Here is a 26,298-nt window from a genome sequence, read left to right as displayed (position 1 = left end):
AAATGGACAATGTTTAAAGATGTACCTGATGAGCGGATGGCTCAAGGTAGCTTAAATGAAAGCATGTTTTAATAATTTGCAAAGGTCATAAACAATGACAATATTCAAAGTTGTGCCTGATGAGCGGATGGCTCAAGGTAGCTGAAACGAAAGAACGTTTGAATAAATTGCATATGTCTTAAAATGGACAATGTTTAAAGATGTACCTGATGAGCGGATGGCTCAAGGTTGCCGAAATGAAAGAACGTTTGAATAAATTGCAAATGTCTTAAAATGGACAATGTTTAAAGATGTACCTGATGAGCGGATTACTCAAGGAAGCTGAAATGAAAGCATGTTTGTATAATTTACAAATGTCTTAAAAATGACATTATTTAAAGTTGTACCTGATGAGCGGATGTTTCAAGGTAGCTGAAATGAAAGAATGTTTGAATAATTTGCAAATGTCTTAAAATGGACAATGTTTAAAGATGTACCTGATGAGCGGATGGCTCAAGGTTGCCGAAATGAAAGCATGTTTGAATAATTTGCAATCGTCTTAAAAATGACATTATTTAAAGTTGTACCTGATGAGCGGATGTTTCAAGGTAGCTGAAATGAAAGAATGTTTGAATAATTTGCAAAGGTCTTAAAATGGACAATGTTTAAAGATGTACCTGATGAGCGGATGGCTCAAGGTAGCTGAAATGAAAGCATGTTTTAATAATTTGCAAAGGTCATAAACAATGACAATATTCAAAGTTGTGCCTGATGAGCGGATGGCTCAAGGTAGCTGAAACGAAAGAACGTTTGAATAAATTGCAAATGTCTTAAAATGGACAATGTTTAAAGATGTACCTGATGAGCGGATGGCTCAAGGTTGCCGAAATGAAAGCATGTTTGAATAAATTGCAAATGTCTTAAAATGGACAATGTTTAAAGATGTACCTGATGAGCGGATGGCTCAAGGTTGCCGAAATGAAAGAACGTTTGAATAAATTGCAAATGTCTTAAAATGGACAATGTTTAAAGATGTACCTGATGAGCGGATGGCTCAAGGTTGCTGAAATGAAAGCATGTTTGAATAATTTGCAAAGGTCTTAAAATGGAAAATGTTTAAAGATGTACCTGATGAGCGGATGGCTCAAGGTTGCCGAAATGAAAGCATGTTTGAATAATTTGCAAATGTCTTAAAATGGACAATGTTTAAAGTTGTACCTGATGAGCGGATGGCTCAAGGTAGCTGAAATGAAAGAATGTTTGAATAATTTGCAAATGTCTTAAAATGGACAATGTTTAAAGATGTACCTGATGAGCGGATGGCTCAAGGTAGCTGAAATGAAAGAATGTTTGAATAATTTGCAAATGTCTTAAAATAGACAATGTTTAAAGTTGTACCTGATGAGCGGATGGCTCAAGGTATAGCTGAAATGAAAGAATGTTTGAATAATTTGAAAATGTCTTAAAATGGACAATATTATTTAAAGTTGTACCTGATGAGCGGATGGCTCAAGGTATAGCTGAAATGAAAGCATGTTTTAATAATTTGCAAAGGTCTTAAAAATGACAATATTTAAAGTTGTAGCTGATGAGCGGATGGCTCAAGGTAGCTGAAATGTAAGCATGTTTTAATTTTCAAAGGTCATAAACAATGACAATGTTCAAAGTTGTACCTGATGAGCGGATGGCTCAAGGTAGCTGAAAAGTAAGAATGTTTGAATAATTTGCAAATGTCTCAAAATGGACAATGTTAAAAGATGTACCTGATAAGCGGATGGCTCAAGGTAGCTGAAAAGTAAGAATGTTTGAATAACTTGCAAATGTCTTAAACTGGACCATGTTTAAAGATGTACCTGATAAGCGGATGGCTCAAGGTTGCTGAAATGAAAGCATATTTGAATAATTTGCCACGGTCTTAAAATGGACAATGTTTAAAGTTGTACCTGATCAGCGGATGGCTCAAGGTAGCTGAAATGAAAGCATGTTTGAATAATTTGCAAATGTCTTAAAATGGACAATGTTTAAAGATGTACCTGATGAGCGGATGGCTCAAGGAAGCTGAAATGAAAGAATGTTTGAATAATTTGCAAATGTCTTAAAATAGACAATGTTTAAAGTTGTACCTGATGAGCGGATGGCTCAAGGTTGCTGAAACGAAAGCATATTTGAATAATTTGCAAATGTCTTAAAAAATGGACAATGTTTAAAGTTGTACCTGATGAGCGGATGGCTCAAGGTAGCTGAAATGACTGAAAGAACGTTTGAATAAATTGCAAACGTCTTAAAATGGACAATGTTTAAAGTTGTACCTGATGAGCGGATGTCTCAAGGTCGCTGAAAAGTAAGAATGTTTGAATAATTTGCAAATGTCTTGAAATGGACAATGTTTAAAGTTGTACCTGATGAGCGGATGGCTCAAGGTAGCTGAAATGAAAGCATGTTTTAATAATTTGCAAAGGTCTTAAAATGGACAATGTTTAAAGTTGTACCTGATGAGCGGATGGCTCAAGGTATAGCTGAAATGAAAGCATGTTTTAATAATTTGCAAAGGTCTTAAAAATGACAATATTTAAAGTTGTAGCTGATGAGCGGATGGCTCAAGGTAGCTGAAATGTAAGCATGTTTTAATTTTCAAAGGTCATAAACAATGACAATGTTCAAAGTTGTACCTGATGAGCGGATGGCTCAAGGTAGCTGAAAAGTAAGAATGTTTGAATAATTTGCAAATGTCTCAAAATGGACAATGTTAAAAGATGTACCTGATAAGCGGATGGCTCAAGGTAGCTGAAAAGTAAGAATGTTTGAATAATTTGCAAATGTCTTAAAATGGACAATGTTTAAAGATGTACCTGATGAGCGGATGGCTCAAGGTAGCTGAAATGAAAGCGTGTTTGAATAATTTGCAAATGTCTTAAAATGGACCATGTTTAAAGATGTACCTGATGAGCGGATGGCTCAAGGTTGCTGAAATGAAAGCATATTTGAATAATTTGCCACGGTCTTAAAATGGACAATGTTTAAAGTCGTACCTGATCAGCGGATGGCTCAAGGTAGCTGAAATGAAAGCATGTTTGAATAATTTGCAAATGTCTTAAAATAGACAATGTTTAAAGTTGTACCTGATGAGCGGATGGCTCAAGGTTGCTGAAACGAAAGCATACTTGAATAATTTGCAAATGTCTTAAAAAATGGACAATGTTTAAAGTTGTACCTGATGAGCGGATGGCTCAAGGTAGCTGAAATGACTGAAAGAACGTTTGAATAAATTGCAAATGTCTTAAAATGGACAATGTTTAAAGTTGTACCTGATGAGCGGATGTCTGAAGGTCGCTGAAAAGTAAGAATGTTTGAATAATTTGCAAATGTCTTAAAATGGACAATGTTTAAAGTTGTACCTGATGAGCGGATGGCTCAAGGCAGCTGAAATGAAAGCATGTTTTAATAATTTGCAAAGGTCTTAAAATGGACAATGTTTAAAGATGTACCTGATGAGCGGATGGCTCAAGGTAGCTGAAATGTAAGCATGTTTGAATAATTTGCAAATGTCTTAAAATGGACAATGTTTAAAGTTGTACCTGATGAGCGGATGGCTCAAGGTAGCTGAAATGTAAGCATGTTTGAATAATTTGCAAATGTCTTAAAATGGACAATGTTCAAATGATGAGCGGATGGATCAAGGTAGCTGAAATGACTGAAAGAACGTTTGAATAAATTGCAAATGTCTTAAAATGGACAATGTTTAAAGATGTACCTGATCAGCGGATGGCTCAAGGTATGCTGAAATGAAAGCATGTTTGAATGATTTGCAAAGGTCATTATCGATGACAATGTTTAAAGTTGTACCTGATGAGCGGATGGCTCAAGGTAGCTGAAATGAAAGCATGTTTTAATAATTTGCAAAGGTCTTAAAAATGACAATATTTAAAGTTGTAGCTGATGAGCGGATGGCTCAAGGTAGCTGAAATGAAAGCATGTTTTAATTTGCAAAGGTCATAAACAATGACAATGTTCAAAGTTGTACCTGATGAGCGGATGGCTCAAGGTAGCTGAAATGAAAGAATGTTTGAATAATTGCAAAGGTCTTAAAATGGACAATGTTTAAAGATGTACCTGATGAGTGGATGGCTCGAGGTAGCTGAAATGAAAGAATGTTTGAATAAATTACAACGGTCTTAAAAAATGGACAATGTTTAAAGATGTACCTGAAGAGCGGATGGGTCAAGGTAGCTGAAACGAAAGAATGTTTGAATAATTTGCAAATGTCTTAAAATGGACAATGTTTAAAGTTACGTGAATATTCATGCTGCATAATTAATACATGTACATGTAGGTAGGTTCAGTGCACGGACGCTCGATTACGCGCGCACAAACACAGTAGTCATGTACATGTCCGCCGGACGGTTTTTGTCCATAGCCCCGGACACGATTGCATATGCAGAAGTGTCCGGAGCGGACAGTATTGCATGGCGGACACAATTGCATCTGACACCGGTATCTTGAACCTTGCGGCTAGTACAGTACCAGAGACATTATGCCCGAGTCTTTCTTGGATTGAACATTGATTTTGCGCCATCAAAAATACACATTAAATTGACTGATTAAATACACACCCGAATTAACAAAAATGTTTGGTCATGATAACTTATAAAGTTAGCTGCACAAAGCCATTCCAGAGGGTCTATCATACACTCACACGATTGTCAATTTATTATTCTGTCAAACCTTGGGCAGTGCCCTATTTCCAATAATATTATCACCATTGGTAATGCAAGAAGTCGATTGATTAAAAATAAACTGAACCAGTCGATGATAAAGTCCATAGTTTATCACAACAGTTAGATTTTCATTGTTACACAATTCTTCACATTCTTTTGTTAAAAGTTGTGTATTTTGCCACCCTATTCAAGACATTGGGCCTGGAAGTCATTACGTGTGTGTGTGCACGAGATAGCGTGGTGGAACCATAACGACAATGACGTAACCTGTGACCCCCTAAGCTATTCAAAATAGTTCATTGATTAATTGGTGCGTAAAGTTGTGAAAGTTTTTTTTTATAACCACCTCACCAAACGGAACTTTTATACAGAAAATCATCGCAGGACGATGGACATTTGCAACAGAAATGGAACCAAGATGAACTGAAGACACGTGGATATTATAAGTGAAACGTAGAGAGGTGTTTTAACTCTCTGAAACTCAGAAAAACTGTGGAGTTGGCCACCAAAAATATGGAGCCCAACCACCACGTTGAAACGGGAGCCAACGGCTTGCGATGTACCGTGCAAAACACCGCACCGACCCACACAAATTCGCACAGAAAATGTAAACTTTCGTCACTGCAAATGAGCCTGTTTTGGCAGATATTTGTCGTTTTGTTCGTGTATGGAGTTGTAGCAACTGGTGGAGTAGATGGTGAGTTATTGTAATGAGAGAAAATACAGCATTTTATTACGAATTTTAGTTGGAATAGTGTCATGTTTCGTAATGACAACAATATAATATGCAATGCAATGGAATGTCAATGACATTGAACAAGGTACATGTATGTCATGTCAAATCAAATTGCTGTAAAAAGGTTTAAAAGAATGGAGGCTCATAAAACCACCGTGCTTTGTTTTTTTCTGTTTGTTTGTGTGGCTGAAGTTCAATCAACTGGTCGATCTTTTACTGCAAATTTGTCTTTTCATTCAGAGTAAAGTTGTACTAAAAGTATAGGCCCCCTAATTAATGTTGTTATTAATATTATTATTATTTATCTACAAAGTGCTAGATCATGCATGAATCAATTCATCTTAATCATTCATCATGTTCATACTTAAAACAACGGTGTCAGCCGTCGATTTCACCAAACTCTTCCTAACTAAATGATTAATCTTAGGACTTGGGACGTGGAGTTAAGTTCCGTATCCAAAGGCGTAGGACGCATTAAACCCATCCTAAGTTAGGACGGGTTTAATCCTTGCGCTTCGTGAAATCGGCTGCAGGTCACTTCATGCCTTGAACACTTTGTACTTCCGACTAGCTTAGGATTTCTGCCTCGTTTCATGAGGGTCATGCCGCCACCGAAGTGTGAGAAGGTGAACTCAACGTGTGTTGGCATGACTGGGCCCCAATTCAAAAGCGAGATAATCAGTGATTTGTCAGTGAAATACACAAACAAAAAAACAATGTTGATGACGAAAGACAAAATGAATGATAACAAATATTGCAATCAAGTTTTGTGTACACAGTTAAAAAAGAAAGCTTGTTTTTTTTAAAGTACAAAACAGTACAGCCACGCACCAACATTTAAAATCTATGAAGGGTGGCATCTACAAGATTAAAGACAGTGGACGCTATTGGTAATTGTCAAAGACCAGTCTTCTCGCTTAGTGTATCTCATCATATGCATAAAGTAACAAACTTGGAAAATTTGAGCTCAATCGGTCGTCGAAGTTGCGAGATAATACTGAAAGAAACACCACCCTTGTCACACGGAGTTGTGTGCTTTCAGATGCTTGATTTTGAGACTTCAAATTCTTAATCTGAGGTCTTGAAATCAAATTCGTGGAAAATTACTTCTTTCTCGAAAACTACTCCACTTCAGAGGGAGCTGATTCTTACAATGTTGTATACCACCAACCTCTCTATATTACTCGATACCAAGTAAGGTTTTATGCTAATAATTATTTTGAGTAATTACCAATAGTGTCCACTGCCTTTAACAAACAACTGTATAAATCTATTGAAACTTGGCTTTAAAAATCTGATCAAAACAAGAAGCCTCCAGAAAACCAATCAATTTCACTCGTTTGGATTGACAAAAAAAGGAAAAAGGGGACTTATAATTACATTTGATTTAATGAAAAAGAGAGCAATATTACAAAGGTAAGATTCTACGAAGTGACTCGTCTGAGAGTACAAAGTTACTCGACTGATTGACGGTACCAAATTATCATTATTGGCAAGGTAAAAGTGACCAACTTTGGTAGGTACACAGTGACCCAAAGGTGCGAATTGTCTGACAGCCAAACTGACACAGGTCAACTCGTCATACCCAAATCAACTTGTACTAAAAAAATGAGTAGGCCCCTACCCTACAGTACTGCTACCCTAGTCATATTGGTTTTAAACTCGGTATACCCGAGTCAACTCGCACCCAACTGTACTGTCTACGTATCAATTAGTTAAAGGCAGTGGACACTATTGGTAATTGTCAAAGACGAGTCTTCTCACTTGGTGTATCTCAACATATGCATAAAATAACAAGCCTGTAAAAAATTGAGCTCAATCGGTCATCGAAGTTGCGAGATAATAATGAAAGAAAAGACACCCTTGTCACACCAAGTTGTGTGCGTTTAGATGGTTGATTTCGAGACCTCAAGTTCTAAATCTTAGGTTTCGAAATCAAATTTGTGGAAAATTATTTCTTTATCGAAAGCTATGGCACTTCAGATGGAGCTGTTTCTCACAATGTTTTAAATCATCAACCTCTCCCAATTACTCGTCACCAAGAAAGGTTTTATGCTAATAATTATTTTGATTAATTACCAATAGTGTCCACTGCCTTTAATAAACTGATTGATATGATTTCAGAGTAGATGTTGATTATGTATTGATCATAAATGTTTTAAACAATTTTGCAGGGCTTTAGAATTTTGTTTAAATACAATTTGTTGTTTATTACTTGTGTCTGTTTTCTTCTGCCTAGGTGTGTGTGACTGTAACAGTGCTGACTGCACAGCAGGTTGTAACGCAGGGAGCTACTGGGATCCCAATGCTACTGCCTGCATACAGTGCTCTGCTGGATACTAGTAAGTTTGCAGATAGTTTGCTTAGTGTAGAATTTGCGCTAAGCGCTGAAAAACCTTTTTAGAGGAAAACAAATTCCAACACATTAGAAGAGTTTGCGGTAACACCATGTAATAACTATCTCTAAATGAGTTGGGGTGGTTCTGAAAAGAACCGTTGGATTAACTCGACGTTTCGATCAGTATGCTCTGATCGTCTTAAGACGTTCTAAACTCATAAATAACCTAGCCTTCCTTAAACGTTGCCGAGAAGACGATCAGAGCATACTGATCGAAACGTTGAGTTAATCCAACGGTTCTTTTCAGAACCACCCCCAACTCATTTAGAGATAGTTATTACACGGTGTTACCGCAAACTCTTCTATATCTTATTTCCACCATGCAAAGTTTCAAATCCTACTCAAATTCCAACACAATTCAAAAATTCAATCTGACAGTCTCGATTGCTGTTTTTACCCACGGTGGTGTTTCACTGCCTTTTGACACATTGGAACAACAATATCAGGCCTGGGCCCAATTTCATAGAGCTGCGCAAAAAGTAGCTTAGAAGCACAATAAAATTATGCTAACCAGAATACGGTCAAGCCAAACTACCATGTCACATGCAATCTGTGGCTGGTATCCTATTCATCTGCTAAGCAGAAATTTGTTGTAAAGCAATATTTTGTGTAGCTCTAAGAAATTGGGCTCACGAAGATGCCAGGTAGTGTACACCAGTAAGCTTGGGCGATATCACGATATTATCGAATATCGCGATATTAATTTGGACACGATTTCGATATCGGATGGATTTGGTTTTAATCGAAATATCGATATATCGCGATAATCGCAATATATCGATATATCGATTAAATATCGCGATGTATTGGCTAGCTGAGACATCTTGCACCCCATAGGTTTGGAGTAAAACCAGAAGAATAGGTCATTAGAACACCTCTCTTATGCTAGGACTGTCTCTTCTACAACTTTCACTTGGAGTTTTAAGACTGATGATGTCAAATTTCATTAATCGCGATTATATCGAATATCGCGATATATTGTCGGCGATATATCGTGAATAAAATAAATCGATATCGCCCAAGCTTATACACCAGTTGTATTTTGATATGTCTTATTAGGGTGGGCATTAAGCTTTTTAAGTCTTATTTTGTAGCTCAATAAAATAGGCATTTTGTTGCACTGATCTTGTCCTTGGTGCCCATTCAAAACTTTTCCATAGACTTTAAAGGGACCAACTCGCCCCGCTCCAAGGCAACGTGTCCCTTTAATTTAATACTGATCTTCTAATGGAAAAACTCTATTGAATGGCCTTGCCCTCTCAATCAGATAAAACTTGACTGAATAAGTCCCAGACTTGTTGAAGATAAATGAGGATAAAAGGTTCCATTCCTACATTGCAGCTTAAATTTGAGGAGGGAAGTGGAAAGCGATTTAGGCACTTTCACCGACTCGAGCCCCTTGTTGACTTCGTGCTTAAGGATCGGTTTGTAGTGGATGCTGTTTTGAGGCTTGCACTAATCTAATCTATTTGACTGCTCAAGTCCGTAAATGTAATATGCTGTGAACAGTTTAAAGCCACTTGGACACTATTGATTGTCAAGACTAGTTGGTCTTCAAAGTTTGTGTATCTCAACATAATGCATAAAATACCAAAGTCTGTGAAAACTTGAGCTCAATTTGTCATCGAAGTTGCGAGATACAGTGTGTAATAATGAAAGAAAATACACCCTTGTCACACAAAGTTGTGTGCTTTCAGATGCTTGATGTTGAGACCTCAAATTCTAAATCTGAGGTCTCTAAATCAAATTCGTGGAAAATTGCTTCTTTCTCGAAAAAACTACATTATACTACAGAGGGAGCTGTTTCTCACAATGTTTTATACTATCAACCTCTCCCCATTACTCATTACCACAAAAGGTTTTATGCTTATAATTATTTTGAGTAATTACCAAAGTGTCCACTGCCTTTAAATTGGGTACATGTAGCAGAGCGAAATGCTATGCAAAATGTTAGTTGCTACTCAAAAATCATCAATGCTACTCAATATTAGCAATCACTGTGCAGTGAAATATTGTGCATGCAAAATTGCTGGATGAAATCGTTCCCTGTAGTGTAAGAATAATTTCATTGGGCTGTTCTTTCAAGAGACGCAAGTGTTAGACACTGAAGCAGTTATGATATTTTGCTTTAACCAAAAGGAGAAGTTTTGATGACAGTAGGTAAAAATGTTTCACAGACCCCAATTATTGAGGCGTTTCTTTCTGACGCTGATGTCACAGTTGACTCTCATTCATTCATGTCATTAGGTCACTGGGACTCGCCAGATTACCTTGTTACCTCTACATTAAGTAGGAATTTGGTGAGAGCACAGCAACACCCCCTAAAATATCCAAAAACAAAACAAGCAAACAAACAAACTCAAAGCATGAGATTCAGGACTATACTGTACAAATGAAATTACTGGCCGGCCGAACTATGTACCTATTACGAGTGGATTGAGGCTGTTTTGAAAAAAAAAAAAAAACCCAAAACAAACAAAACCACGAGATTCAAGACTTCAGAGTTCGCTCAATGTTAGGCTCTCAAATCTCTATGAACACTACTGGTTCTTGATAATTTACCTCGACGAAGGGCATACATGTAGGCCTACTAGGTACATCTTTTGACGTGAAAAATATGATGAGTGTTGATTAATAAACCGCAATTGAAGCAATTTGTACAACTATGTTTGGTTCAAATCAAGAAAGAAAATGTGCCAGTGCTCTATCAATTGATCTATAGTCCTGTGTTATCAGTTTCCCTATTTTTGTCAGTGGTTTATGGCAGACAGTAATATTCAGGCCTAAGATTATTCATCTCTGAGAGGGCAAGGTCGTTTTTATTTTTGAAAAGGGCACACCATTGGAAAATCACAAAGGAAAAAACAGTTGATGGGGCACCAAGGCCAAGACCAGGGGAACAGAGGCCATTGCCTTCATGTTATTGCAGACCTTAATATTTTTATTCAAAGGGCAGTTTGCTAGCTTCATACAGTCAATTCTCCTCATAATGAATAAGCATTGTTGATAAAATGTTATTCCCATAAATGTTATTCCTACAAAGGTGTCAGGGTGTCTTTGAACACCACTGTTTGAAATTTGGCCACCCTGATTTATCTGTCATTTACATCAAAATAAATGTATTGTAAGTGAACAATTTGTACACCCAGTTTTTATGTTTCAAGCAAATGTAACTACTCCCTTAGCAAATCCTTACTAAAACATTGGCTAAACTAGTCTTTTAAATCTGTCATTAAGGGCTACATTGTACATGGAAATAAATGTATTGTAAGTAAAAAAAAAAGTGGACACCTAGTTTTTATGTTTCCAGCAGATTAGAACTCCCTTTTACCAGATCCTGGCAAAAACCTCGGTTATGTTTGCGTTGCCAGTACTCAACGAGCACGCATTCCAAATCCTGGCTAAAACCTGTTGGTTAGTTTGTCTGTCATTTACATGCAAATATGTATTGCAAGTGAACAATTTTGCCACCTAGTTTTTATGTTTCCAGCAAATTAGAATTTCCCTTTTACTAAATCCTGGCAAAACCCTTGGTTCAAATTCAATGTACTCAGGAGCACGAATTGCTCCAATTTGATTACAGACATTCATTCATGGAGCTCCATAAGTTAATGAACACTTCATTACCCCATGACAGAAGTGCACATTAAGCCGGATCTAACCGGCCTGCCATCAAAATGAAATCTCTTATCTTCTATCCAACGAGCCCAACCCTCACCCGAGCTGTTACCAAGCAACCAACTCAAACCAAAGTTGTGTTCAAACAGTCCCCATGGTTACCGATCAACATGTAATCGAGACACGGCGGACCATGTAAATGTCCTGGGTGGAGGTCTTTGTGTTAAGTCAGCAGACCGGGTCCTTGTGTTAGAGAAACACAATTACTAAGCTCTTGTGACTGGCTACTGTCGGTTTGACGGATTTAATGCGGAAGACCAACCAACAATGCAAATGAACACAGTTCAATGAGTCCAAAGATTTCTTCGTTGGTTAGACACATGATCATTGATGGCAATTCATGCATAGTTATTTTGCAAGATCAATTGGTTATATTTGGGCCATTTCAGGGAATTTCCCTGTCAAAGAAATAACAAATAAAATTGACAGAAAAAAACCCACAGGACAATTGGCAACTGGCATTAAACATCACAAGCTTCTCTGTTAATAGCAACCACACAAAAAACCTTCTTTAGGTAAACAAACAGTCAGCGTACCCTACTGCAATGGCAGAAATGAAGGCTGATCCATCAAATTTCAGTACATGTAACTTCATTCCCTCTTTACAAAAGTAGGGGCTCAGCAGATTATGGAAAAACAGGCTTTTAGTTCCAGACAATCGTCTAGAAGAAACGCATTCAACCTTTTGATTTTTCATGAGGTTTTTGTTAGTAACGTAAACATTGCAATGTTAGTCAGGACTACAAAAAAGACATTGTTAGGTTGCACATTCCAAACATTTGTGTCCTTTCACCCTAAGTGTAATTTGTAAATTTTCACAAACAAGCTTAAATAAATAAAGGGACACCTGCTAAATTGCTGTCATGTGAAAATGGCTTTACATGTAGGTTTATATGTTGTATGTTTGTTGTCAAAAGGCAACATGTTCCAGGCAAGCACCAAGATGGAAAAACTATCTGGGTTTCAGTTTGGGCTTAATTTTCATGGGATGAATAATTGCATACTGTCAAATTCCTTTTGAATGTATTGCTGTTGGTTGCCTGTTTAGTAGAATGCTAAAATTTTCGTGTATATGGGGACTAGACACAACCAGGGCTCTCCTAGCATTTTAAAAACAGACCGCCTCTCATGTGCAGGCTCGTTGGGGACAGAGCTCCGCTGGCCCCCACGACATCATTGGGGCGATTCCCGTGATTTGCGTGCTGATTTTTTTATTTTTACACACTCCTGTGTCAAATTCACAAAAATCATCAATAGAAATCATTAAGAATGCTTTAAAAGAGTGCACTCTGGGGTTTTTAAAACCATGAAAGCCCCCAAGTAGAAACTATTTTGAGGACTAAGTTTCATTTCATCCTGCTTCTGGCAAAACCTCCAAAATTTGGGTCCAGAATTCCCCATAGTTTTGAAAAATCCTGGGTAGAAGCATGGATTAATTCTACCTCCATGGTAGAAGGCTGTCTGCTGTATGTTTAGCCTATTAATTTGTAATTCAGAGTGCAGTACATGTAGGTTGCCTTCACATTAGATGCCTGTAAATAATGTCTACATGTATAATGTAACATGGTTCTTTGTGTCAAAGTTTTTAACCATAAAAACCAACCCTCAAGCCCACCCATAGCTTACAACCCTAGAAACAAAATCCTGTCAGTTGTGTAAACTTATCGCCCCATGCATGACTTGTTGATCATGAATCCATTGTTTACTCACTATGCAATACAATGTGTGCATCCAAAAGCATGTTTGTACAGTATACCAGGATTTACTAGAGGGTTGGACTCCCTAGGTTAGTGATTTTTTAACTGTTTTTTCTTGCTGAATATTTAAATTTAATTATTAACTGTCATTAAATTTGTAATTTGTTTGTGCAGTTTTATTAATGTGTAGTAGGCCCTACACAATTAAATTATAGAGCAATTCAGTCAGGTTCTAGCTCTATGACTATGGTCTGCCTGGAGAAAAAATTGAAGAAGGCAAAATCAATCTCTTTCATGTACTATTCAAGACGCTGAGAATACTGTTCCATGAAGGTCCTTTGATTTGTTTTAACTTTTAACAGCAGTCCCCATTAGTTTACTGAAGGCACAGCAGCCGATTTCACGAAACGCTAGGATTAATCCTAACTCGAGTTAGGAAGAGTAACCCGTCCTAACTTAGGATGGGTTCAATGCGTCCTACGTATTTGGATACGGATCTGAACCCGTCCTAAGATTAATCCTAAGTTAGGAAGAGTTTGGTGAAATCGACGGCTGGACACATAATTCTCAAAGACCAGCAATTCCACTTTTATATTTCCCAATATACTGTAGGCCTAGATGCATAAAATGAAAAATCTGTGAAAATTTGAACTCAATTGGTCATCAAAGTTGCAAGTGAATAGTGAGAGAGAAAAACACTCTTGTTGCATTATTTTGTGTGCTTTCAAATTCAAAATGCTACAGCTGTAGTCTTGTAAATATTTGAATGAGAAATTACCTCTTTCTCACACAAAAAGTACATACTTCAGAGGGAGTTATTTTCACAATGTTTTATACTATCATTATCAATACATTGTAGCTCTCCATTGCCTGTACCTGGAAACAAGTTTATGCTAATAATTATGAGTAATTACCAATTACTGTTCAGCCCTTGATTTCACCAAACTCTTCCTCACTTAGAATAAATCTTAGGACTTAGTACGAGTTAGTTTCGTATCCGAAGTCGTTAGGGCACATTGCACCCATCCTAAGTTACATGTAGGACGAGTTATTTTCCTAGCGTTTTGTGAAATCGGCTGCTGTGCCTTTGACAGTTTTAATTTAAACCCTTTGTCTTTTATCCTCAACAGTTGTCCAGGTGGAAATAGTGGAAGGGTCCCCTGTGGAGGAGGAACGTTCAACGGTGACCCTGGAGAAAGTAGCTCAACAGCATGTCAGGTAATCCAGAGCTACTAATGATGTCATTAAAAAAGAAATGCTACCGTCTCCATCTCTTTAAGATTTGAAAAAAGGCTTATGTTTGTGAGAGATGATGGCTTGTAATGTCAGAGATTTTGGAAGTCTTTAAATGCCATAAGTAATTGACAGTGTTCTTAAATGGGTTACTTTGTTATTAATGACACTCCTGCCCAACAAAATGTAAAATTTGGTGGAGCTTGTTGAATGACCAGAGAGAAATTTGTTTATGTTTATATCCAAAGACGTAACCAAATGATTGGTTGTTAACCATTTAGTTGTTTAGGTTTTATAAGACCCTTACCAAGAGTGTTTTGTTGGTGCAAACTTGCATAAAATAAAATAAAAATGCTATAAAGAATCTAGGACCTCTAGTCTAACATTTCGGTGCCATGGACCAACTAAGCTACCTCTATGTCATGACGGCCAGTTAATTGGCGAGTGGCTTTTAGTCTTGCTTGGGCAAGAACCCTGTATGTTTTTTATAATACTTTGTTTTTAAGTCGGCTATCCTGGTTTGTTTCCTACCCACAGCCATGCTCAGCGGGCACTTACAGTGTTGGTGCGGCCGAGTTCTGCTCCGAGTGTCCGTCCGGTCACGCTTGCTTCATCGACGGCACCAGCTCACCGGTACAATGCGGGGTCGGTCAGTATGCCCTCAATGGTAGCTCAGTGTGTAACCAATGTCCGCGCGGCCATTTCTGCCCCAACATCTACAGCGAGCCCGTCCAGTGCGACTTTGGGCAGTATTCCAACGGGGAGGGGCAGACGTCCTGTACGGAGTGCGAGGCGGGTCATAAATGCCCTGACCGAAACTCATCAGTACCTTGTCCGGCTGGTACCAAAAGTCAACTCGGAGATGGAGTGTGTACGAGCTGTGCTCTTGGGTATCGCAGGTAAGATTTTTTATTTTTGTGGAAGAAAAGATCTCATAATGCCTTACTTCCCAATGTAAACCTTTCAATCTTGAATGTTCCATGTATTTGTCTTTAGTGCTGAAGGTGAAAGTGTCTGCACAATCTGTGATGCTGGTTACGCGTGTCCAGACCCCGCCAGCTCCGAGGTTGCCTGCACCGAGGGCTACTTCTCAGCTGAGGGCGCCGACAACTGCACACGCTGCGCAAACAACGAGATCAGTAACGCCCTCCACACGGCGTGTGACCCTTGCCCCGCAGGGAAGAGTTGCAGCGATCCGACCTTGATGCCTAGTGATTGCTCTGCGGGGGATTACGCCATGGTTGGGGACGGGGTTTGTCAGTCGTGTCCGGCTGGGAGCCGCTGCCCGACGACGTCAAGTGTTGAAGCGTGTCCAGCAGGTAATGAGAGTCTTGTTTCAGTTAAATTTGTAGGCTAGAATTTGTCAGACATGTGTCTTTATTTCACAAAGCCTGTTAGCAAAAAAAATTGCCAAGCACAAACAAAGTTTTGCGCAACAGTAACAGTTTACCAGCCAAAAATACATTTAGTGTGCATTGTGTAAATGATGCCCACTTTTATATTCTGCTTATAAATCAAATAAATTTGTCAAGCAGTATCTTCTGTATTTAACAGCTTTATGAAATTTAGCTCTGGTACTCCTCCAAAAGTAGGTTCATTTCAGAGTATACTCAACCCTCCTACTATATGACTCTTCAATTTGATCCACTGTGGATTTGAATAATACATAAACTATGCCAGCCTGCATTCTGATACATGTACCTATGTGGTGAATGCATATATTACACTGTTAATCCTCCTACTATAATTATCAAATTTTACTTCTCCAGATACGTATTCTGTTGGGGGCGCTACATCCTGTACAACATGCGCTGCGGGTTATAGCTGTACAAACACATCAACCGCTGCCTGCCCTAGCGGGTGGTACAGCCCAGAAGCCAGTAAGTATAATGTTTATAAATTGCTTTGACAACCTTCCCTTAAAAAAAAAAAAAAAAAATATGAAACCCCAAAATATCAACTAAAATGTAAAACACATGTATATAAAAAAAAGAAGCAAAAAAAAAAAAAAGCAAAGGGCACTTCCATTATGACACTTTAAAGGAGCACCAAGGCAAAGACTTGTGGCAACGACAGGGGCCATGGCCTCCTTGGCCTCCAGGTCAGTCACAGACTCAAATGGAATAAAAAATGAATATTTTATAAACCTAGAGTAGCTGGGCCGATGATTTTGAACAACCTCCCTACTGCCATTAGGGAATCTGTTACTCCGAAAGACTCACCTTTATCCATGTTAATTGCCTTCTAGTGCGCTATGAACTTGATGGAATAGCGCCTTAAATACACTTTTAATTGCAAAGAGACACGTTGTCTTGGATCAGTAACCCCTCAATGTCACAAGGCAATTTTTCAAGAAGAAGAAGAATTTCCAGCTTTCCCTGTGACCCCGCACCATGACTTGCTGTAGCGATAGTGCTTTTTCAGTCATAGCTCCAACACTTTGGAACAAGCTAACCACCCACATTCAAGCAGCTTTTAAATCTCTACTTAAAACCCATCTGTTTTAGTCAATCTGGTTACAGCGCATAGAACTTTTGTATTTAGCCCTCTTGTTGTAATTATTATTAATCTTTATCTCTAATAGGTTCCATTTGCTACGAGTGTGCGGCAGGGTTCTACTGCCCCGTTGGATCTGCCGAAGCGATTGCATGTGAAGACGGTTACTACAGTAGCTCCGTTGCTCAGCTGACCTGCCTAGAGTGTCCTGCTGGCTCGATGTGTTCCACTAAGTCAGCCGTTGAAAGTTGCAGTGCAGGGTTCTACTCTCTGGCGAGGTCAACAGCATGTACAGCATGTCCTGCAGGTAACTTTCTAGTCATCATTAGAGTAAGCCAGTCGCAACGTTAAGACCAATTAAAGGCAGTGGACACTATTGGTAATTACTCAAAATAATTATCAGCATAAAACCTTACTTGGTAACCGGTAATGGGGAGAGGTTGATAGTATAAAACATTGTGAGAAACAGCTCCCTCTGAAGTGACATAGTTTTCGAGAAAGAAGTATTTTTCCACGAATTTGATTTCGAGACCTCAAATTTAGAACTTGAGGTCTTTGTGTGACAAGGTTATTTTTCTTTCATTATTAACTCGCAACTTTGATGACCGATTGAGATCAAATTTTCACAGGTTTGTTATTTTATGCATATGTTGAGATACACCAACTGTGAAGGCTAGTCTTTGACAATTACCAATAGTGTCCTCTCCCTTTAAGAACCCAATCTGGAGATCAAGTTGCACTCTCTTCAACTTTTCTTTGTTCATCCCCATATTAAAAATTATTTAGCTATTTACCGTTTGTAGAAAAAATTTTATGCTGACTTTGTCTCTGTAATTTTTTTCTAAATTGACACCGCAAAATCTTTGTTTCCATCCAGGCCATTCTTGTATCAATAATCAAATGATTGAGCCCGTACCTTGCGACGTGGGTTGGTATAACGACGAACCAGCCACCGAGGTTTGCCGGAAGTGCCCTGTTGGAAAATACTGCTCAGATCCAACACAGGGTCCTGTAGACTGTGCTGACGGTAAGTAAACTTATCAAGTAATAGAACCGCAAGGGTCTTACATGTACGTGTGGGTTTGAATCCCGGCCGTGACACCTGTGTCCCTGAGCAAGAAACTTAACTATAGTTGCTTCTCCCCACCCCTGGGTAAATGGGTACCTGTGAGGGCAGAGATGGTTCTTGTGATTGATTTAGCATTTAAGTGGATGGTGGTTTGGCCGATTGTGTCCTCCCCGGGGTGAAACTTGGGGTACGAGGGGGTCCCATAGTGTGACAGGTCATACCCTCCCTCATCTCTGTTGACCGAAGCAGGAAGCTGGTGGTGCCTCATTCTGAGGATGACTAGTGATACTAGTTGAAACGTAAACAAAATTTGCGTAAAGATTGGCTTGTTTGTAAAAACAATTGTTTGATAAGTTGATATTTTACCAGCCTGATGAACTTCTTTCATGATATTTAATTTTAGGTTCATACAGTTACGCTGGCGACACTGGGTGCATTGACTGTCCACCAGGCTATGCCTGTACAAACCATACCTATGAAGGAAGAGTTGCTTGCGCAGCAGGCACCTATGCTACTGGCAAGGCAACTTCCTGTATGGAATGTGCTGCAGGCTCCTTTTGCCCAACTACTATGTAAGTATTGATTTTATTTTCACATCCTAAAGCTTTTGTGGCAATAAAGACAGCAAAAAAAGTAACTCGGCTGTTGTAAAAGCACCTATAATTTTCAAATGTTACTCGTATTCTAGAAATGAAAATACCAGGAGACGGACAATTTAATTACTTTGATTTTGACACCTTGTTTGTAACAATCGGTTGATTATTGTTGTCGCGGTATGTGCTTACAGGTGAAAAGTGCCCATTTCCATTGTTGCAGTAACTCCTATTGACATCTCTTATTCAGCGTGAATCTAATAGCAGGAATTTTGAAAAGCTGCTCTTGTCAATAGGTGCTTTATAGGTGCTTTTACAACAGCCGATATTACTTTTTTTGCTCTCTTCAGTTCGGGAGATAGTGCTTTCTGCTCTACCAGCCATGCTTCTGATGGCTTATACCCAAGCCTATAATTATGGACTGTAAAGGGGGTAACCCTGTTTCAGTCAAAATACATGTAGGTGGAAACGGCCCCTGTGTGTGTGTAGCCCACACCTTGAAGTGGCCTTCAGGCCTTGTGTGTCTGGTCACTTGCATAAGAAAACAAGAAGAGAAAAAAAAAAACCAGGATGGTTATTAGGAAACAAGAAGACATTTTCAGTTTTCAAATTAGGAAGAAAATCCTATACTATGACCAGAGCAATCTTGTGGAAATGATGAGACCATTTAAGAACTCACTCTGCGGTCATGAAGTTAATAACGAGAAGTCCCCTCAATCAAATAAAGTAGTACAAATGTAATAGTCCTGTCTGATTTCCTACCTTCCGCCAAGGTACATGTAGTAGTTAAAAAGCAAGACAATTCTCTTCAGAACTGAGAAGTCTCCTGAATTCCGGAAAATCTACTCGGCTGCAAATTAAAAAAAAAATAATATAATGTATAGCGAGAAAATTTCTCAAAAGAACATAATCTACCCAGCAAGTAGACATTGTGTAACTGTACTCTAACCAAATACATCCTATTGTTATTGTACATTTCTTTTACTGGCACCATTCTGTGTTTATTCTAAGTGACGGCACACAGATACCCTGTGCGCCCGGTACCTACTCCGCGGCCGGAGCCACCTCATGCCAAGTCTGCCAAGCCGGTCAAGAATGCCCGGCCCTAGATGGGCTAGACATCCGTAACTGCACCCTAGGGGAGTACAGTACCTCCCGGAGTACAGCCTGCACGGCATGCCCGGCCGGTTACGCTTGCCCGCTTACCGACAGTGACTATAAAGAACCGTGCCCTGGTGGGTTCTACTCCATTGGGATGCAGAGCACCTGTACGGGCTGCCCAGCTGGGTTGTAAGTATAATTTTTGCCCTTTTTGGGGGGTATTTTGGAGTGGCTCTGAAATAATAATAATAGCTAATTTTTATATAGCGCATTTCATAACTGAAAGATATACCAAAGCGCTTAACAAAAGGCAAGTAATTTAGCAACCAATAGACAATAAATACACTAATAATAGGCAAACAAAAGGATTAAACTGAACAGTTGGCATTAGAAAACAAATGGGATTTGAGCAGAGTTTTGAATTGTTCTATACTTTGTGGAGAGTGGATGTAGCTGGGAAGAGAATTCCAAAGTTGGGGAGCAGCACTGGGGAAAGTCCTTGATTTATTTTTGATCTTGAGTCTTGAGTAAAGTAATTGAGTTTAGATTGGATAGCAAAACAAACACAGTCAGGTACAAACTGCAAACCAAATCCTCATAGTGCCCTCGGCAGGACTCAAACCGGGGGTCCTTGAGGTGGAAGTCAAGGCAAGATACCACTAGGCCAACCCTATCCCTATATAGGACTCTTCCTCTGTTTAAGTCAAGGCAAGATACCACTAGGCCAACCCTATCCCTATATAGGACTCTTCCTCTGTTTAAGTCAAGGCAAGATACCACTAGGCCAACCCTATCCCTATATAGGACTCTTCCTCTGTTTAAGTCAAGGCAAGATACCACTAGGCCAACCCTATCCCTATATAGGACTCTTCCTCTGTTTAAGTCAAGACAAGATACCACTAGGCCAACCCTATCCCTATATAGGACTCTTCCTCTGTTTAAGTCAAGGCAAGATACCACTAGGCCAACCCTATCCCTATATAGGACTCTTCCTCTGTTTAAGTCAAGGCAAGATACCACTAGGCCAACCCTATCCCTATATAGGACTCTTCCTCTGTTTAAGTCAAGGCAAGATACCACTAGGCCAACCCTATCCCTATATAGGACTCTTCCTCTGTTTAAGTCAAGGCAAGATACCACTAGGCCAACCCTATCCCTATATAGGACTCTTCCTCTGTTTAAGTCAAGGCAAGATACCACTAGGCCAACCCTATCCCTATATAGGACACTTCCTCTGTTTAAGTCAAGGCAAGATACCACTAGGCCAACCCTATCCCTATATAGGACTCTTCCTCTGTTTAAGTCAAGGCAAGATACCACTAGGCCAACCCTATCCCTATATAGGACTCTTCCTCTGTTTAAGTCAAGGCAAGATACCACCAGGCCAACCCTATCCCTATATAGGACTCTTCCTCTGTTTAAGTCAAGGCAAGATACCACCAGGCCAACCCTATCCCTATATAGGACTCTTCCTCTGTTTAAGTCAAGGCAAGATACCACTAGGCCAACCCTATCCCTATATATGACTCTTCCTCTGTTTAAGTCAAGGCAAGATACCACTAGGCCAACCCTATCCCTATATAGGACTCTTCCTCTGTTTAAGTCAAGGCAAGATACCACTAGGCCAACCCTATCCCTATATACATGTAGGACTCTTCCTCTGTTTAAGTCAAGGCAAGATACCACTAGGCCAACCCTATCCCTATATAGGACTCTTCCTCTGTTTAAGTCAAGGCAAGATACCACTAGGCCAACCCTATCCCTATATAGGACTCTTCCTCTGTTTAAGTCAAGGCAAGATACCACTAGGCCAACCCTATCCCTATATAGGACACTTCCTCTGTTTAAGTCAAGGCAAGATACCACTAGGCCAACCCTATCCCTATATAGGACTCTTCCTCTGTTTAAGTCAAGGCAAGATACCACTAGGCCAACCCTATCCCTATATAGGACTCTTCCTCTGTTTAAGTCAAGCCAAGATACCACTAGGCCAACCCTATCCCTATATAGGACTCTTCCTCTGTTTAAGTCAAGGCAAGATACCACTAGGCCAACCCTATCCCTATATAGGACTCTTCCTCTGTTTAAGTCAAGGCAAGATACCACTAGGCCAACCCTATCCCTATATAGGACTCTTCCTCTGTATGGGAATTTCTTACGTTGGGAGCTGCATTACTTCACAACAATTATGGATTGGTGAGGATAAATGACGACCAAAACACACCGCAGAAAAATGTATGCTGCCATGGAATGTGAATCTGTTGATATTAGAGGCTCCTTGCAGGTAAGATTTGAGCGATGAAGCTTTGAAAATTCTCTACCCCAGAAATTGATCCAGGACGTCACTGTAGTATAGTACGAAAGTGTAAGGCCGCCAGGACTAGGCCAACCCTACCACCCAATCGCAGGTTCACAAGCTACCTTCAAGATTGTTAAACATTTTCTCATATCTCATTCTGGGTCAAGCCGCACTACCTTCAGGTCTGTGAGGTTGAGAAACCTTCATTATTGTGTGTATTTATTTTTTCGTTTTGCAGTTTCTGTCCGAATCCCTTCTCCGATCAGATGTTGGAATGTCCGACGGCCTACTACTCCCTGGGTAACTCCTCAATCTGCACCCAGTGTCCAGCTGGCTACGAGTGTACGGACAAGATGACCGCACCCAGGTACAGTAACAAAAATCTACCTTATCTTCAACTGAATCATTGTGATGCGATCAAGCAAAATGAGTTGTTGTTGACCTAGGTCATTTTGTATCAATACATTTGAAAAGAGCGTAATGCAAATGTGTACCTTTTTTATGTTATTTACCAGGAAGAAAGTTGCCAACATACATGTACATGTAAACTAAGCTATACATTTTGGCAGTTAAATTTACCCCCGAAAAAATTCTCGAAATTGTCCTCCCTGTTTGCCTGTTTCGGATTGTTTCTCCATAATGATATTTTCAACAAACGCTATATAAGACTTTATTATTATTTTATGCTAGTGTCCAGAAGTTTAAACTGTCTATAAACTAGTGTAAAAGTTACTGGTTAATTGTTATATATTTCTTTAAAGGCAGTGGACACTATTGGTAATTACTCAAAATAATTATCATCATAAAACCTTTCTTGATTACGAGTAATGGGAGAGGTTGATAGTATAAAACATTGAGAAACAGGTCCCTCTGAAGTGACGTAGTTTTTCGTGAAAGAAGTAATTTTCCAGGAATTTGATTTTGAGACCTTAGATTTAGAATTAATTTGAGGTCTCGAAATCAAGCATCTGAAAGCACACAAGTTCGTGTGATCATGGTGCGACAACGGTGTTTTTTCTTTCATTAATATCTCGCAACTTCGACTTTTCACAGTTTTGTTATTTGACAGTTGCCAATGGTGTCCAATGTCTTTAAGCCTTCGAGAAAGACTCTGCTATGGTCAAAACGTCATGCCATTAACTATTTTGTGCATTGTTACCAAACAGTGATATGTGCGCAGCGGGCACCTACTCGCTAGGAGCGCAGATATCATGCACAAACTGCAACCCTGGTTACTACTGCCCTTCGATCTACTCTGGACCAATCAAATGCTACAAGGGCTACTACAGCAGCCTCAATGCGCCTAACTGTACCATATGCGAAGCAGGTTACCAGTGCTCTGACCAAACAGGTGAGTGAATGTAGATTAATAGCTGGTCCCAATATCACGAAGATGTTAAGCAGAAAAGCGTGTTGGTGAAATTCTGCGAAGCAGAAGTTAGCAGGGAACATTCACAAACAATGTACGTTTCATGGTATTTCGGCTGGTAACGTACATTATTTCTGCCCAGCAGGATTTGTCTTTGCTCAGCAATGTTTTGTGGTTCACAGCTTTATCATATTTGGCCCTGGTAGCTTTGCAGGTTAAACTAGACTTCCCAAAGTAAGTTCAGGGCTTGTGTAGTTGATGCAAGACCATCAGAATGCACTAGTCAAAATGTTGATTTGTTATTGGAGCAGTTCACATCAGAGCCAGTAATTTGTTTTCAGTAAAAGTCTTGTTGCATTCTTTCAAAGTTAATCAGAATTGACTTAGTCTCTCAAATTTAAGACTTGAAGGTTTGCACGATGAAAAAACAATAAACATTAGAAATGTTTGGCGATACCATGTAGGTAGATGTCTTTTGAGTCATTGGTGTGTCTAAAAAGACTTGCTCGACTGGACTCACTGTTGAGGACAGTCTCTTGATGACGTTGTGTCCATCGTTTCTTCTCAGAGCCACCAATCACTCAAAAGATATCTCACTACATAGTGTCACCGCAAATTTATTCTGTTTATTGTCTTTCCAAATTTTTCAATGATATTTTCACGATGAAAAACAAACCAAACCCCCGCTTTTTTCCTCATGTTACAGTGCCCGAAGTTTGTCCGCCCGGTACCTGGTCTGAAGCCGGTTGGACCGGTTGCAAAGCTTGCGAGTCAGGCTACACCTGTGACGAGGGTTCCTCGTCAGCCAACCCCCCGGCCGATATCTGCGAGCCAGGTGGATGGTGTGATGGCAAGACACGTTACGAATGCCCTCCCGGCACTTATAATCCAAACAATGGATCGACGTCACAGGCTACTGGCTGTATTCCTTGCCCAGCAGGTTAGCAGGATTTTTGTCTTTACAATTCGTCGCTTGTACCATGAAGTTAACTATTTTGTCCACAGTAAAAATAAATGTGAACCATGGTTGAAGTTTTTAAGCAGGATTGTTTTCTTTACAATTTATGCCAGCACAATTTATTTGGGGTATTCAGTTATGCAATGTGTATAATTTCATTTTTTTATTTTTTTTTTTCATTTTTACTGATTCCATCTTCCAATTTATTATTATTGTTTAATTGTTTTCTACTAAGATTTTGACGTTTTAATCTTTTAAATCATGTAATTTGACCTTTTGGTCATAATGTGATGATATCAATAAAATGTACCAGTATACCAATTTACGAATCATAACTTGAACATTTGCCATCTGTCTGTTTCAGGATTCTACTGTCCTGGCCCAGGAGACAGTGACTACATTACAAATCTCTGCCCAACTGGTCACTATTGCCCAATTGGTACAACCTATGAGACTGCCTTCCCATGCCCCGGTAAGAATGTTAACCCCATCTGTTTCTTAACAATCCGTCTTTTTGAATTTTTTTTCAAGCCAGTTGACTTGCCATTTGAATGCATTCACCTGCATAGGTTGTGTGTGGTGGCATAGAACTGTATGTGTACTGGGGTCGATTTCACAAAGAGTTAGGACTAGTCCTAACTTAGGACTAGTCCTAAGAGATATCAAAAACGTACAGCTAGTCCTAAGTTAGACTAGTAACTCGTCCTAACTCGAGATAAGACTAGTCCCAACTCTTTGTGAAATCCACCCCTGTGCACAGAACTATTTGTGGTCGTGGGTTTGTAGATTCGAATCCCATCCAAGTAAATATGCCTGTGATTTTTTTCACAGAACTCGGGAGAGTACTTAGTATACAGTGCTCACATTGTGTATGTATATAGGTACCCAAAAAAAACAAAAAATCTTTTAATCCGATGCAAATTTCCATCTATTATATACACCAAGCCGGGGCGCACTGGGCGCGCAAGTGTTGAGCACCGCGCACCATTTGCTGCGGTGTCTTCAGTGACTAGATTATGCACAAAGACACCGCAGTTGTGAAATTTTTCAATAGAGGGCGCTACCAATTTGTTTCGTCGGGTTGGCCTATTAAGGTGAGGGTTACAGTTTACCTGATTTGAGTTGTCTACTGTGCACAGAATTCACTGCGCAGATACAATCATGTCAAGTTTCCAAAGATTTCAGTTTCAAACTGATATTGATTGGTTCAATCATATTCATCACAGGTGGTACGTACAACGATCTGACCAATCAGTCCTCGGAGTTCCTTGCGTGTAAACAGTGTCCCGCCGGCTTCTACTGCCCTCAAGGGAGTTCAAATTACGATAACTCGTGTCCGCGAGGATTCTACTGTTTGGAAGGTCAAGCTTCTGGAGTCGACAATGCTTGTCCGCTCGGATATTTCGGGTAAGTCCTGGTTTTTTTGTTGTTGCTTTTTTTAAGAGAGATCGCCTTACATCACAAGGCTGGACGGCCACTTCAAAGTGAAGGCTACAATCCTGCCGGAGTAATATGCCTGTGATTTTTTTCACAGAACTCAGGAAGATACTGCCACCAGGGGGCACGTTTGCCACCTACCTACTTCTTGGGCTGAAACAGGGTATTTCCTTCACAGTCAATAAGGATGTAGGCTTTGGTATCATCCACTTGGAGCCTGGCTGATAGATTAGAATGCAATACTTTCCAACATTTTACGATGCAAATATGGTTAAGTGCCTTGCTCTAGGGCACAAGTGGCATGACTAGGATTCGAACCCACACTCTACTGCTGACAGTTTGGCCGCTTCACGCCACTGGTCACAGTACATCAAAACTGTTTCTACCTAGAAACGCAAAGCGCTTTTTGGAGGGATTACTCTCATTTAATTTTTAGAATTTTGTTATGTCCAGCTGGTGAAAATTTGCTGTTATCTTCCTCAGATGAAAAGAAACCAAACTTGAATGATATTAAAATTATTATTTTTGTTTTCTTTGTAG

At 39.5% G+C, this 26,298-nt stretch overlaps 1 protein-coding gene across 1 annotated transcript in view; it reads left to right on the top strand.

Moving 5' to 3' along the window:
• Positions 1–3,724: 3,724 nt before the first annotated feature.
• Positions 3,725–26,298, top strand: part of LOC117301698 — a 154,151-nt gene continuing 131,577 nt past the window's right edge. The window contains exons 1-16 of the mRNA XM_033785724.1: positions 3,725–3,751; positions 7,670–7,772; positions 14,334–14,421; positions 14,974–15,335; positions 15,433–15,502; positions 15,562–15,755; positions 16,206–16,316; positions 17,021–17,239; positions 17,810–17,959; positions 18,405–18,573; positions 19,606–19,884; positions 22,233–22,361; positions 23,161–23,345; positions 24,070–24,303; positions 24,686–24,793; positions 25,548–25,728. Coding sequence (XP_033641615.1) covers positions 3,725–3,751; positions 7,670–7,772; positions 14,334–14,421; positions 14,974–15,335; positions 15,433–15,502; positions 15,562–15,755; positions 16,206–16,316; positions 17,021–17,239; positions 17,810–17,959; positions 18,405–18,573; positions 19,606–19,884; positions 22,233–22,361; positions 23,161–23,345; positions 24,070–24,303; positions 24,686–24,793; positions 25,548–25,728 — 2,609 coding nt within the window. The remainder of the gene's footprint in view (positions 3,752–7,669; positions 7,773–14,333; positions 14,422–14,973; positions 15,336–15,432; positions 15,503–15,561; positions 15,756–16,205; positions 16,317–17,020; positions 17,240–17,809; positions 17,960–18,404; positions 18,574–19,605; positions 19,885–22,232; positions 22,362–23,160; positions 23,346–24,069; positions 24,304–24,685; positions 24,794–25,547; positions 25,729–26,298) is intronic.

This window comes from Asterias rubens, chromosome 17, assembly GCF_902459465.1.
Source record: "Asterias rubens chromosome 17, eAstRub1.3, whole genome shotgun sequence".
Classification (NCBI taxonomy): domain Eukaryota; kingdom Metazoa; phylum Echinodermata; class Asteroidea; order Forcipulatida; family Asteriidae; genus Asterias; species Asterias rubens.
This window is presented reverse-complemented; position numbering and strand designations above follow the sequence as displayed.